This window comes from Leucopleurus acutus (assembly GCF_964270905.1).
Source record: "Leucopleurus acutus genome assembly, chromosome: 5".
NCBI lineage: Eukaryota > Metazoa > Chordata > Mammalia > Artiodactyla > Delphinidae > Leucopleurus > Leucopleurus acutus.
Genome location: NC_139147.1, coordinates 55,206,273 through 55,221,908, shown reverse-complemented (window position 1 = coordinate 55,221,908; position 15,636 = coordinate 55,206,273). Strand labels below are relative to the sequence as shown.

The 15,636-nt window shown below is 37.7% G+C and overlaps 1 protein-coding gene across 1 annotated transcript in view; it reads left to right on the top strand.

Moving 5' to 3' along the window:
- Positions 1-672: 672 nt before the first annotated feature.
- IFT57 (intraflagellar transport 57) overlaps positions 673-15,636 on the top strand; it is a 60,101-nt gene continuing 45,137 nt past the window's right edge. The window contains exons 1-4 of the mRNA XM_082839836.1: positions 673-953; positions 3,498-3,660; positions 4,493-4,611; positions 8,455-8,545. Coding sequence (XP_082695962.1) covers positions 748-953; positions 3,498-3,660; positions 4,493-4,611; positions 8,455-8,545 — 579 coding nt within the window. The 5' untranslated portion in view covers positions 673-747. The remainder of the gene's footprint in view (positions 954-3,497; positions 3,661-4,492; positions 4,612-8,454; positions 8,546-15,636) is intronic.

Here is a 15,636-nt window from a genome sequence, read left to right as displayed (position 1 = left end):
TATCCTCAGCCTTTCTTCTTCCCCACCCCCTCCCAACCAACAACTTTTCCCAGCCCTGGAGTAACAGCGGAGAATTATAATACTTCAAATCTTACAATATATTGTTAAACACAGCATTCCCGAATGAGAGAAAGATTAATGAAAACTCTCGTTGGAAAGCTCCTGAGGTAAGGGGAAACCTATGATATCGACTATCTTTACAACTGTTAAAAACTTTCAGTTTTGAAAAGAAAAGTAAAAAAGATACCAGCAGGTTAGCGTAGCCTTCAATACTGCAGCACGTCTTCCTTTACTCTTTTTAACTGCTACCAGCTGACTCACACTCCGACTCAGGGGCCCTTGGCAACCAACGGCCCAAGCCCCCTAAAGACTGCTAAGGACCACCAAGAGAGCACAGCGGAAACGCCCGCAGACCCTCCTCGGTGTTTAAATTTCAGCGGGAGGAAGCGTGGCCTAACGTGAGTAGGAGAACGCCACGCCCCCACGGGGCGGGGCTGTCTCACAGCCACCGTCTCCCTAGAGGCGGGGAAGGGGCGGGGGGCACACGTGACGTCATCCATGGAGCCCTCCCTGGTTGGAGGGAATTTAGAAGAGACTAGGTGGGAAGGAGGCGGAGTCTAGTTTCCCTGGTGATGGGTTGCCCGGCGGTCGCCTGGTAACCGGCCGCGGAGGTCTTGGCTGAGCCAGCGCAGGCCGCAGAGGTCTGTGGGCCGGGGCTGACGCTGGACTCTTTCTGTCTGTTCCGCGATGGCAGCGGCAGTGGTCACGCCGTCGGGTTTGGAGGATGGGGTTTCTCGGTCCCGTGGCGAAGGGGCAGGGGAGGTGGTCGTGGAACGGGGCCCCGGCGCGGCCTACCACATGTTCGTGGTGATGGAGGACCTGGTGGAGAAGCTGAAGTTGCTCCGCTATGAGGAGGATCTCCTCCGGAAAAACAACCTGAAGCCCCCGTCCAGGTGGGTGCCCTCGTCCCCCGAGCGCCTGGATACGGGCTGGGCTCTGGGGAGATGCCTTCCTCCGGCCTTCGGGGGAACGCCAAGCGCGAGTTAGCGAACACTTGCCTCTGTCTTCCTACGCAGGAAAGGGCACTTCACCCCAAACTTGGCGACGGAGGGCCGGACTACGCACGGAGCTTAGACTTCGTATTTTTGTAGGAAGAGTAAAGTTTTGGAACTACAGATAGGATTGGAAGACAGCTTGCCTAGAGCACACACGCAGCTCCATAAAACACAATTTTTTTTTTTCGGATTATAAACGTAATAAAACAACCTCATAGAAAACTCAGAAAACACAAGAAAATGTGTAAAAATAGTACTGCAGTCACTCATAATCTCATCCCGAAAGATGAATGCCATTATCAATTTAGATCTATCTCTAGTTTTTGTTTTCCTCTTTGAGAGCCTGTCCCTACAACTTGTAACTGTGGGTACCTGGACCTTGCTGAGCACTTTGTATGCAGTTAGTAAACTTGTTCACTAATTGCTTTGGTTTAAAAGACTTCCGCCTTTGCAGTAACAGTATTCTCGGAAACTGAGAAGTGAAAAAGACAAATGAAATGATAATTATTGGAATTGTCTCTCTCTCATAGAACCCAAAGGCCTGCCCTGTTCTGGTGGGGAATAAGTCCATCATCCTGAAGCCACTGGCATTAGTTACTGAGGGTAGTGGACAGCCAGCACTTTCTCTTCCAGTCAGTGCAGCTTAGTGATAGCCTCATAAATAAGTTTTATAGCTTTCCTTCACATTAGTACTTACTTAATTTTTTGTGTTTTAGATCAAGAATTTGTAGTACTTTCTCTTAAAGGCTACAGCTAGTCTCAAATAATTTCCCTTGACAGTTTGGATCTCATTTCTTGCTCTCTTCCAGTAACTCACATTAGAAGATATGTAGGCTTCATGTAAACTGCCCATATTGCTAAGCCAGTCCATAATAGGAGAAAAGTTAGAGGAAGAATCATTGTTGCTTGATTCATGATAGAAATTGTAGGATTGGAAGTTTTTACGTAAATGAATAGGATAATATAAACAACCAACATCTTCTATGTTAATAAAAATGTGGTTTTTTCCTCCAAGTGTATTTTTCAAACTAAAAGAAAGGCCTTAAGGCTCTATAGATATAATCTGTATACTATTTCCTCAGCAGGTTAGCAGGGTACTTTGAGTCATGGATTTGCATGGAAATATCCTAGTTTAATGGTTCTCAAAGTGCAGTCAACAGACCAGCAGAATCAGTATCACCTGGGAACTTATTAGAAGTGCAGTCCCGCAGGCCCTTTCCCTGGTCTAGTGTATCAGAAATCCTAGGGGTGGGGCCGGGGCCCAGAAGTCTGTTTTAACAAGCCTTCCAGGTGATTCTGATGCCTGCTAAAGTTTGAGAGCCACTGTCCTAGGTCTACAGTATTTAACAGTATCCATTCCTCTGTCTTGGAGTTGTTAGCAGCTGATACGGAAAAGGTGGGTTGTTAGTAGTTGGTGAACATATATTGATACCTACCTGGAAGGACTTCATGGCCTTTTTTCTTCCCAGCTTTCTGTTATCTTTCAGAACATTTACACTTACCCTGCAGGAAAAAGTTTTGGAAACAGGAAGGAGTAGACTGCTGATTCTTATGAAAAATAGTTATAATATCTATAAATCCAAATGTAAACACAATAGTGATGGCTACACATAAAAGCAAAATAAGATCTTTGATCAAACTGACGAATGCTGTTGCTAGCAGGTTTTATTCCTGATATGTTTAGGCACAAATCATGTTGACCCTCATAGGGCTATTTTTAGTAGTCTGGGGATTTAACCTAAAGTCAACAAATGTTTGTTAGACTGGGGATGTGATAAAACACAGTGGTTCTTACTCCTGGCTGCACCTTAGAACCACCTAGGAAGCTTTTGAAACATGCCCATACTGGAGCTTCACTCCCAGAAGTTCTGATTTAATCTGCGCGGGAAGAAGCAATGTTTAGTAAGGTAGCAATAGTTTGACAAGATCCTCAAGTGATTCAATATGCAGCCAAGATGAGAACAACTGTTTAACCTAGAGGATAGGTTAGAATCAGTAAGCAAAGACAACAGTGACATTGTAAAAAATGTAAAAATGCATAGTGAATAATCATTAAGGTCTTTTTTTAAACTCTGAGCATCTCTTAATTCCAAATGACCATTTTCTGGAAGTACTCTCTTATTAATTATTCCTGACACATAAATGATTTTGGCCAAAGTTCTACATGCTCGGTTTTTTAACATGACCTGCACTTTCTGGATGTAAAGTCTTTGATCTAATATTTTGTGACCAGTAGTAATTGCCCTTATCCTGTTGATTAAAAACTTTAATGTGAGTGTTGTGGTTTACTAGAAACTTCAAAGAGTGAATTATCAATGTGTTTTGTTGTTAAAGCCATTTGGAAAAAAAAATCCTTTGGCAATTTTGGGTTTAGCTCCTTTAGCTACTATGGACTTGTTTGAAATATTTCATATTCTACCCTCTCCCCTTCTTTTGAAACAGACACTATTTTGCACTGCCTACCAATCCTGGGGAACAGTTCTACATGTTTTTCACTCTTGCTGCTTGGTTGATTAATAAAGCAGGACACCCCTTTGAGCAGCCTCAAGAATATGATGACCCTAATGCAACAATCTCTAACATATTATCTGAACTTCGATCATTCGTAAGTGTAAACAACTCTCTTCTTTCTGCATGTTCTCAAGTTAGGACATTTTTAATATTGGTAATACAGCCACATAAATGCTAGCCTTTTAGAAGAATTCTCTTTGAATAACTATATACACATGCATATATATGTGTATATATGTATATATATAATTATATCTAGATTTATTTTTCAGGTAAAATCGTCTCAGAATGGTTGATATTATAACATTAATGCCACTTCTAAACATGTTTAGTGTGCACACATTATAGCCCAAAGTAATAATATTTTTCTTAATCTTGATATGTCTCTGAGATAAATTTATGGATACTTAGTTCTCCTTCTAAAAAATGACTAAAAACTAGGAAGCTGGAACACTGTATTTTGAAAGGGAACTTTGATTTAATAGACCATGATAGCAGTTGTACTTTTCTGACTTTTCCTGGGGACAAGCAGTAAGAATTTTTGGCACACATGTTATTGATTTTTGACAAGTGAATCACTTCATCCTTCGCATGGTTGTTTAATGATATGATACCAACCTAGTGGTTATACTGAATTTTCACCCTAACAAGATCGATGATTTTTTCTGCTGTCATGAGGTTATTGCCTTTTAATTTGATACTTTTGACAGTAAAACATATTCATTTTCCTTTAGTATTTCTGTACCAATGGATTTAAAAAAAAAGACTAAAGAGATGGATTTCTAAGAAGCAATGTAATTAGTTATTTTAAATCATATTTGAAGAATAGAGAAGTGATACATTTATTCAGCAGTACTTTGCTTAAAATATTTTGACAATTGCAATATAAATAACAAGTTATACCCTGTTTATCTTTTGTATTTCAGGGGAGAACTGCAGATTTTGCTCCTTCAAAATTAAAATCGGGTTATGGAGCACATGTATGCTATGTTCTTGACTGTTTAGCCGAAGAAGCATTAAAATATATTGGTTTCACTTGGAAAAGGTAAAAATTACCCCACCTGGCAACAGTAATTTTATGTGCGGAGCTTTTTGTTCTAAGGGTTCAGAGCTGTTTAGTTGAACTGATAGGAAGTATTTCTTCTTGACTGTTCTAAACTGAAAATGCCACACTTAATTAGAAAACTTAGTATAGACAAAATTGGAATATCTGGTATCTTCAAAACCAGTTTTGATATTGTGCCCCTTCCCAGTTCAGATATATAATTATTAAGGATTTAACTGTAACTGTATATCCTGGTCAATTTAGGACATTTTTTAAAACTTTCTTTGCATATATTTATTTATACAACCAAAGATAGTATATACATGGGGGTAAATGATAGCTACAGATTTAAGGAAAAAAATGGAAATTAATATAGTATTTTAAGTGGGATTTTCTCCTTTGTTTATAGTGACTGGGCAAGAATAATACTGAAGAAGCCACCTGACACTCTGTTAGACATTGTTCATTGCTTCTTTCTCTGACCTGTGATTTGTTTATATTTCTATTGTTGTATCTATACCATGGTATTAAAGTCATTTGTTTACAGGTCTGGCTTTCTTGCTAGAAATTATGAAATCTTTGTATGTACTCTATGGCAGTTAACATAGCATTTGATATATCATAGATGCTCAATAAATGTTGACCACATGGATAAGGGAATAAAATATTAAGAAACTATCAATTTGTATAGGTTATAATTAGAAAATATATAAATTTGGTCCTTTGGAGATTGGGATTATTGATAGGTTAGAGACTGTGGAAGGCATTATTCAGGTAAAAACATGAGCAAGCAGTGAATTTGGATTAGAACTACCTTCTTGGAAAGGTGTATATATTGTTTGTATATTTTAATGTATATTCAGTTACATTCTCTCAGGAAAGTTATCTACTCTCTATTAATGAATACTTTTAAAAATGTACTTGGCTTAGGTTATCATCAGGTTGAACCATATGAAATTACCCATGTTCATCTATTTTTGAACTAAAAAAAAGTGGTAATTTCATACGCTCCAACCCAAACAGTACCACTTAGTGCAGTGTGAAGAATGAGTACATAATCTACATTACTTCTTTATTAGATTCCATGAAATGTTATGAGATATCCTGCATTTGGCATTTTTTAAAAATTATTAAATCTATTGCCTAATGAATTCTAAATTCACCAGAAATTATTGGTATCTTAACCACTAAGATAACCAATTGGTATCTTTCCCCCCATGTATATACGGTCCCTATAAATTATACAAATCACAATCCGTGGCCAAGAATAAGATATGCTAAGAAACAAAGGAAGTACCAAATTAAATAGATAATTTGGTACTTCCTTTGTTTCTTAGCATATCTTATTCTTGGCCACGGATTGTGATTTGTATAATTTATAGGGACCGTATATACATGGGGGGAAAGCAGGGGGAAACATTGAAAATAGGGATTAGAGAATATATCAACTATGTGATATGTAAGTGACGTAGAAGTTACGTGTTTATAGATGCTTATTTTATATATCTAAATATGCTAAAACAAACTAGTAAAAAAAAAAAAGGAAATTATTCTTTAAGAAGATTGATTTGGTTTGTAGTACTTTACTTCCTTAATATTAAATGTCGATTTTTGTATTTTGTTAACCTGAGGTATGGATTTTAAAATAACTTTCCAGAAATAAATGCAAATACTTTTTTTTTAAGATTTATTTTTTTTTTTAATTTTATTTATTTTTGCTTCATTGGGTCTTAGTTGTGGCACACGGGATCTTCATTGAGGCATGCAGGATCTTTCTTTGTGGCATGCAGGCTTCTCTTTAGTTGTGGTGTACGGGTTTTTTCTCTTCACTAGTTGTGGCGCACAGGTTCCAGGGGGTGTGGGCTCTGTAGTTGTGGCACACAGGGTCCAGAGCGCGTGAGCTCTGTAGTTTCCGGCCCACGGGCTCTAGTTAAGGCACGTGAGCTCAGCAGTTGCGGCACGCAGGCTTAGTTGCCCAGTGGCATTTGGGATCTTAGTTCCCTGACCAGGGATAGAACCCCCATCCCCTGCATTGGAAGGCAGATTCTTTAGCACTGGACCACCAAGGAAGTCCCCAAATACTTTTGAGTATTTTCAGTATGGGAAATGTGTGTCATTAATCTTGATGGAGAAAAGAGTGCTCAATACTTAGTGTTAGGACCACTGTTTAGATTTTGGAAATAAGAACAAAGCTGGAGTCCTTCTTATTACCTCTATCAAAATAAATTTCAGGACTTCCCTGGTGGCGCAGTGGTTAAGAATCTACCTGCCAGTGCAGGGGACACAGGTTTGAGCCCTGGTCCAGGAAGATCCCACATGCCACGGAACAGCTAAGCCCGTGTGCCACAACTACTGAGCCTGCGCTCTACAGCCCGCAAGCCACAACTCCTGAAGCCCACATGCCTAGAGCCTGTGCTCTGCAACAAGAGAAACCACTGCAATGAGAAGTCTGTGCACTGCAACAAAGAGTACCCCTGCTCACCACAACTAGAGAAAGCCTGCGTGCAACAACGAAGACCCAATGCAGCCAAAAATAAATGAATAAATAGATACATTAAAATTTTTTTTAATAAATTTCAGATTGATCAAAGACGTAAATGTGAAAAATGAAACTATAGGAGTGCTGAAAGACCAAAGGGATGTGGGATGTGTCATGTGATGGAAAAGCCTTATGTGTATGATGTTAAAGCTAGGACCCATGCAAGAAAATGTTGCTAAGTCTATGTAATAAGAATTGTAACAGTCCTGAATAGCTAAGAGTATAAGAAATAAATAGGAAAAATATTCTTAACACAGTTAGGCAAAGAATTAATTTTCTTAATATACATACACAAGGGCAGGGGGCATAAATATGCATTTCACTGAAAAACACACATAACCAATTGAAATATGAAGAGGTATTCAACCGCTCTCATGTGAAAGAAATGCAGTTAAAACAAGAGTGAGGTTTTTTCACTTAGATGATTGGAAAGGATTAGAGTTTGTTTACCATTTTGGCAGATGTTTACCATATTGGCGAATGTATGGAAACAGAGTCCCTGTTGTGCGAGTGTAAATTAGGGTAACGTTTTGGAAGCTGGTTTTAGCAATATCGAGCAAAACAATAAAATGTACAAAGTTGTCGACCCAGCCCTTATACTTGTACAAATTTATTTTAAATGATATACATAAACGATAAATGTATAAGGATTATCTTTTCAGTATTGTCTAGTAAAGAAACTAGAAACAACGTCAATTTTCAGCCAGAGATTGCTAGTCATATGACTTATGGTTCAATGGAATACAGTGCAGGTATGTTGGGGGCGGTGAGGGGAAGTTGTACACTTGACCTTTGAACGATGCAGAGCTTAAGGCTGTGGAAAATCTGTATATAACTTGTAGTAGGCCTGCCTTATAAGTCATCCCTCCAAATCCGCAGTTCTGCATCTGCAGATTCAATCTACCACAAAACGTGTAGCAGGGTAGTATTTACTATTGAAAAAAATCTCTGTGTAAATAGACCCACGCAATTCAAACCCATGTTGTTCAGGAGTCAACTGTATATGTACTTAAGTGTGGTATATTAGTAAGTAAAGAAAGTAAGTTGGCTAACAGTATGCGTGGTATCATCCCATTTATGTACTTGATTCTTCAAATTTGGAGGTAAACATTTTTGCTTCTTTACATAGAAGGTTTCAGGAAGGATACGTGAAACATTTAACAGTGATTCTGGAAAAGGGGGCAGGTGAAAAAGGACCAGAACTGGTATAGCGGGGGGATCCTTAATATTCACATTATGCCTTTTTGCTCTGCTGAAATGTTTTGTTTTTTACTTTCATCTCATGTTAAGCTTTATTATTTTAGACCAACATACCCAGTGGAAGAATTAGAAGAAGAAACTGTTGCAGAAGATGATGCAGAATTAACATTAAATAAAGTGGATGAAGAATTTATGGTATGTGTGTTGTGGAACTTTTTGTTCATTTTCACCATCGGATTCATTTCCCTTAATCAGTATCAGTTGTTTAGACCTTTAGTTAAGTTAATACTCATGTTCTGTAATGATTGAGGTCTGAATTTTAGCAGAGCTTCTTCAAATGTAGACAGGAAGTAGTAGACCACTAGTTATATGGGTTAACATTTTATTAACAACCATTCATGATCTTAAATAGGCCATAAATAATAAAGAATTTAGAAGAGAGCAATAGAATTTAGGATTAATACATTCCGCTTCATAAGAACACCATTCATTTCTCAGGAACTCCTTTATGCTTCTAAAATTAGGATGAAGACCACCCTGCAGGAACTTAAAAAATACTTATACATACCAACATTATTTAAATTGTTTGGCAGCATCTGGGCCTATCCGCATACTTAACATTCTATCCATAGTGTGAAATTAAATGTTCACGTCTCTACAACAGACTAGACTAGGAAAATGGTGGAGAAAAAGAGCTTTTCCTCAGAACCAGATATGGATTGACCCTGGTGTTTTAGGAAGTGTACATATGATTTGAGATTAAAATGGCAGGGAAAAAAACTTTGTAGTATATTTTACTGTCATAAACCAATTAAATTTTTCAGGTGATTTTTTTGAATCCACAGAAAGTATATTCTGTATTTCAGCTTAAAGTAATTTATTAAGGTACTATAGGCTGCAAAGATATTAATCACTGCATTATTTTATAGTGAATGATGAAAATAACCATTAAATAAATTAGACTATATCAGATAGTAGAATATCATATAGCCATTAAAAATTGTTTACAAAGAAGGGCTTCCCTGGTGGCGCAGTGGTTGAGAGTCCACCTGCCGATGCAGGGGACACGGGTTCGTGCCCTGGTCCGGGAAGATCCCCCATGCCGTGGAGCGGCTAGGCCCGTGAGCCATGGCCGCTGAGCCTGCGCATCCGGAGCTGTGCTCCGCAACGGAAGAGGCCACAATAGTGAGAGGCCCGTGTACCGCAAAAAAAAAAAAAAAAAGAAATGTTAGTGACATGAGGATGACAACTTATACTATATGCATAAACTCAACTATATAAAATATGCAGAAAAAAATATTAATATATTAACATTAGTTATATATGGGTAGAGGGATTATGGATGATTATTTTCTCTTCTATACATCTTTATATCTTCAAAGTTTTTAACATGTATTTTATTAGCAGTAGAAATATTTTAAACCATATGTATTAAAAAGATGACTGCTATTTATAGAAGGAAAAAGACCACTATAAAACAAATCAATTTAAAAGGTATCTTTCTTAATGTGATAAATTTTTAAAGTTAAGGTAAAAATGTAGTCATTCATGTGTTCATTGAGCATCTGTTATGTAGCAGGCACTGGGCAAGAACCTGATGGTGCTGGATGTACAAAAACTCTGAGGCAGGAAGGAGCTTAGCATGACCAAGGAACTGAGAGAAAACCACAGTGGCCGTATCTCCTAAGTGAGCGGGAGGGTGGCTTAAGATTAACTAGGAAGATAGACCAGGTCCAGATCATTTTGAGCGTTTTAAGTTTAGACTTTATACTTTGTGTAATAGATCTTTCCATTCAGGCTCAGAAAATTTTAAGTCCTCACATAGTCCCAGTTGTTCATCTCACTTATTTTACTCGGGTATCTTCCTCATCTTGTCTTCTTAGTTACTGTTTATTAGTTATTAGTTAATAGCTTATCTACAGATACCTGGTCCTAGTGCATCAATATTTAGCTTCAGGGCTTCCCTGGTGGCGCAGTGGTTGAGAGTCCACCTGCCGATGCAGGGGACACGGGTTCGTGCCCCAGTCCGGGAAGATCCCACGTGCTGCGGAGCGGCTGGGCCCGTGAGCCATGGCTGCTGAGCCTGCGCGTCCGGACCCTGTGCTCCGCAGCGGGAGAGGCCACAACAGTGAGAGGCCCGCGTACAGGGGAAAAAAAAAAAAAAATTTAGCTTCAAAGACCTATAACTCAAAACTGCTAGTCAGGGGGAAAAAAGGAAGAAAACCTACTAATCAGAAGGAAAACTCTATGAGGGCAGAAACCAATTTTGCACATTTTTTGTATCTCCAGTTTATTATGCAGTGCCTGGTGCATTAGTAAGTGTTCATTAAATATTTGACCAAAAATCACCTGTCAGCATATTGCTTGTAACTTTTAGAAATTATAGCTGCTTTTTTTTTTCTGAGAACCATTTAAAGTTCAAAGCAGCATTATTGTTTGTGTAAATTAGAGAAACAAACTAGAAAGCAGCCTCTTCACACATTTCTTGCCAACTGTGAAGTAGAGACCTTCTGCTGTCATAAGATCAAGCTGAAGGCCTTCCTCAGGGGGTTGCCTCTGAGGCTGTCATGTCTGTTGAATTTTTTTCTTTCCTTTCTTCCTTATTGTCATTATATTATCCTAAGGAACCCTCTCTTACCTCTCCCATTCCTCTTGCTAAGGAGAGCTGGATCAGTGCCAAAAAGCCTTTGGCTGGTGGGATAGTACTTCATTTTGTTGCCAGTTTGTGGGGTAGCTCAAGGATGGTAAAGATCATTTCTGACAGAGTAAAGTTAGTCTGTAATCAACAAGGAACTCAAAACCTTCAGTTTTAGACTGGCCAAATAAAGATAGGACACATTGGAAAGAAAGAAAGTGAGGAGAGAGAGGGGAGGAGGGAGAGAGAGAGGCAGAGAGGAAGGGAGGGAGGATTGGGATCATGACACAGAATATTTTCAAAGAATATTCTCACAGAATGTTCTCACAGTATATAATCATATCCTTAGTAATTGGCAATAAAAGAATTAAGAGGATACATATTAGGCAAAGAAATGGCAGGAAATTGTTGAGTGCCTTCTAAATTACTGAGATTAAAATCCTCTTAATTTATTTTAAAACTATTTTTGAGTCTGTTTATATTCAAATTCCTTTCGAATGCTTTCTTAATAATATTTAGTAACTTAAATCCTTTTTCTAGTACCTACTCTTAAAGCTTTTTGCCTATGAGTGTTCAGTCCACCACAATTCAACAAGTATTTATTGATCACCTATATTAATAGTACTGATTAGGTTATTATAAAAACATTATAAACTTGTCTCTTCTCCCATGGGCACTAAGTCACTGGCATTTCAATCATTTGCTCTGGTTAAGTAGACCATCACTAGTGCAAACACAGGATAGACTGAGCTGTTTCTCAAAGGTGTGGCTCTGCATGTATGCTTAAGATTTAACATGTAAACAGATCAGTTTTGTCTACACCTCTATGCCCCACTGCCCCATCCCCAAAAATATGAACGTTAGTTGAGTGTATGGAATCTGCATTTATATTGTTTCATGTTTTACTAAAATCTTTCCAGTTCCCCAAAGATTAGCAGAGTTCCCCTATCTTATTTTAGTGGCCCTACTCCCAGAGATTCTACTTTCTGAGTAGCTCTGGGATGGAGCCTTACATTTTCACAAGCTCCCAGGTGATGCTGATGCTGATGCTGCCTAAGAACCACATTTTGAGAACCACTGTCTTACATACTTCTTTTTTTTAATTTCTTTTATTAATTTTTACTGGAGTATAGTTGTTTTACAATGTTGTGTTAGTTTCTTGCTGTACAGCAAAGTGAATCAGTCATACATATACATATATCCACTCTTCTTTAGATTTCCTTCCCATTTAGGTCACCACAGAGCACTGAGTAGAGTTCCCTGTGCTATACAGTAGGTTCTCATTAGTTATCCATTTTATATATAGCAGTGTATATATGTCAGTCCCAATCTCCCAATTCATCCCACCTCTCCTAACCCCCTTGGTAACCATACGTTTGTTCTCTATGTCTGTGACTCTATTTCTGCCTTGTAAATAAGTTCATCTCTACCATTTTTCTAGATTCCACATATAAGCGATATTATATTTTTTTTTCTCTTTCTGACTCACTTCACTCTGTCTGCCACTCTCTAGGTCCATCCATGCCTCTACAAATGACCCAATTTTGTTCCTTTTTATGGCTGAGTAATGTTCCATTGTATATATGTACCACATCTTCTTTATCCATTCCTCTGATGACTGACATTTAGGTTGCTTCCATGTCTTGGCTATTGTAAATAATGCTGCAATGAACATTGGGGTGTGTGCACCGTTTCGAATTAAGGTTTTCTCCAGATATATGCCTAGGAGTGGGATTCTGGGTCATACGGAAGCTCTAGTTTTAGCTTTTTAAGGAACCACCATACTGTTCTCCATAGTAGCTGTACCAATTTACATTCCAGCCAACAGTATAGGAGGGTTCCCTTCTCTCCACGCTCTCTCCAGAATTTATTGTTTGTAGATTTTTTGATGATGTCCATTCTGACTGATGTGAGGTAATACCTCACTGTAGTTTTGATTTGCACTTCTCTAATAATTAGTGATGTTGAGCATCTTTTCATGTGTTTGTTGGCCATCTGTATGTCTTCTTTGGAGAAACGTCTATGTAGGTCTTCTGCCCATTTTTTGATTGGGTTGTTCGTTTTTTTTTGTTTGTTTTTTACATGAGCTGTTTGTATATTTTGGAGATTAATCCCTTGTCAGTTGCTTCATTTGCAAATATTTTCTCCTATTCTGAGGGTTGTCTTTTCGTTTTGTTTATGGTTTCCTTTGCTGTGCAAAAGCTTGTAAGTTTAATTAGGTCCCATTTGTTTATTTTTGTTTTTATTTTCTTACTCTAGGAGGTAGGTCAAAAAAGATCTTGCTGTGATTTATGTCATAGAGTGTTCTGCCTATATTTTCCTCTTAGAGTTTTACAGTATCCAGCCTTACATTTAGGTCTCTAATCCATTTTGAGTTTATTTTTGTGTATGGTGTTAAGAAGTGTTCTAATTTCATTTTTTACATGTAGCTGTCCAGTTTTCCCAGCACCATTTATTGAAGAGACTGTCTTTTCTCCACTGTATATTCTTGCCTCCTTTGTCATAGATTAGGTGGCCATAGGTGTGTGGGTTTATCTCTAGACTTTCTATCCTGTTCCATTGATCTATATTCCTGTTTTTTGTGCCAGTACCATACTGTCTTGATTACTGTAGCTTTGTAGTATTGTCTGAAGTCACGGAGCCTGATTCCTCCAGCTCTATTTTTCTTTCTAAGATTGCTTTTGCTCTTCAGGGTCTTTTGTGTTTCCATACAAAGTGTAAAAATTTTTTGGTTCTAGTTCTGTGAAAAATGCCCTTGATAATTTGAAATGGACTGCATTGAATCTGTAGATTGCTTTGGGTAGTATAGTCATTTTCACAATACTGATTCTTCCAATCCAAGAACATGGTATATCTCTCCATATGTTTGTATCATCTTTGATTTCTTTCATCAGTGTTTTATAGTTTTATGAGTACAGGTCTTTTGCCTCCTTAGGTAGGTTTATTCCTAGGTATTGTATTCTTTTTGATGCAATGGTAAATGGGATTGTTTCCTTAATCTCTCTTTCTGATCTTTCACCGTTAGTGTATAGGAATGCAAGAGATTTCTGTGTATTAATTTTGTATCCTGTAGCTTTACCCAATTCATTGATGAGCTCTAATAGTTTTATGGTAGCATCTTTAGGATTTTCTATGTATAGTATCATGTCATCTGCAAACAGTGACAGTTTTACTTCTTCTTTTTCAATTTGGATTCCTTTTATTTCTTTTCCTTCTCTGATTGCCATGGCTAGGACTTTCAAAACTACGTTGAATAATAGTGGCGAGAGTGGGCATCCTTGTCTTGTTCCTGATCTTAGAGGAAATGCTTTCAGCTTTTTTCACCATTGAGTATGATGTTCACTGTGGGTTTGTTGTATATGGCTTTTATTATGTAGAGGTGGGTTCCCTTTAAGCCCACTTTGTGGAGAGTTTTTATCATAAATGGGGTTGAACTTTGTCAAAAGCTTTTTCTGCATCTATTGAGATGATCATATGGTTTTTATTCTTTAATTTCTTAATATGATGTATCATGTTGATTGATTTGCATATGTTGAAGAATCCTTGCATCCCTGGAATAAACACCACTTGATCAGGGTGTATGATCCTTTTAATGTGTTATTGGATTTGGTTTGCTAGTGTTTTGTTGGGGATTTTTGTGTCTATGTTCATCAGTGATATTGGCCTGTAGTTTTCTCTTTTTGTGGTATCTTTGTCTGGTTTTGGTATTAGGGTGATGGTGGTCAAATGAGCTTGGGAGTGTTCTTCCCTCTGTAATTTTTTGGAAGAGTTTCAGAAAGGTAGGTGTTAACTTTTCTCTAAATGTTTGATAGAATTCGCCTGTGAAGCCATCTGGTTCTGGACTTTTGTTTGTTGGAAGATTTTTAATCACAGTTTCAATTTCAGTACTTGTGATTGGTCTGTTCATATTTTTTCCTGGTTCAGTCTTGGAAGGTTTTAGCTTTCTAAGAATTTGTCCATTTCTTCTGGGTTGTCCATTTTATTGGCATATAGTTGCTTGTAGTCGTCTCTTGTGATCCTTTGTATTTCTTTTGTTACTTCTCCTTTTTCATTTCTGATTTTGTTGATTTGAATCCTCTCCCTCTTTTCCTTGATGAGTCTGGCTAAAGGTTTACCAATTTTGTTTACCTTCTCAAAGAACCAGCTTTTAGTTTCATTGATCTTTGCTATTGTTTTCTTTGTCTCTATTTCATTTATTTCTGCTCTGATCTTTATGATTTCTTTCCTTCTACTAACTTTGGGTCTTATTTTGTCTTCTTTCTCTAGTTGCTTTAGGTGTAATGAGAGGTTATTTGAGATTTTTCTTATTTCTTAAGGTAGAATTGTATTGCTGTAAACTTTCCTCTTAGAATTGCTTTGGCTGCATCCCATAAGTTTTGGATTGTCGTGTTTTCATTGTCATTTGTCTCTAGGTATTTTTTGATTTCCTCATTGATTTCTTCAGTGATCCATTGATTATTTAGTAACATATTTTTTAGCCTCCATATGTATGTGTTTTATACAGTTTTTTTTCTGTAATTGGTTTCTAATCTCATAGTGTTGTGGTCAGAAAAGAAGCTTGATACTTCTAAGTGCTTAAAGATAAGGGTTATCTTTGAAATCTGCCACTGCAGCTTTTGTACAACTCTACATGTGTAAGTGTCCACCAAAC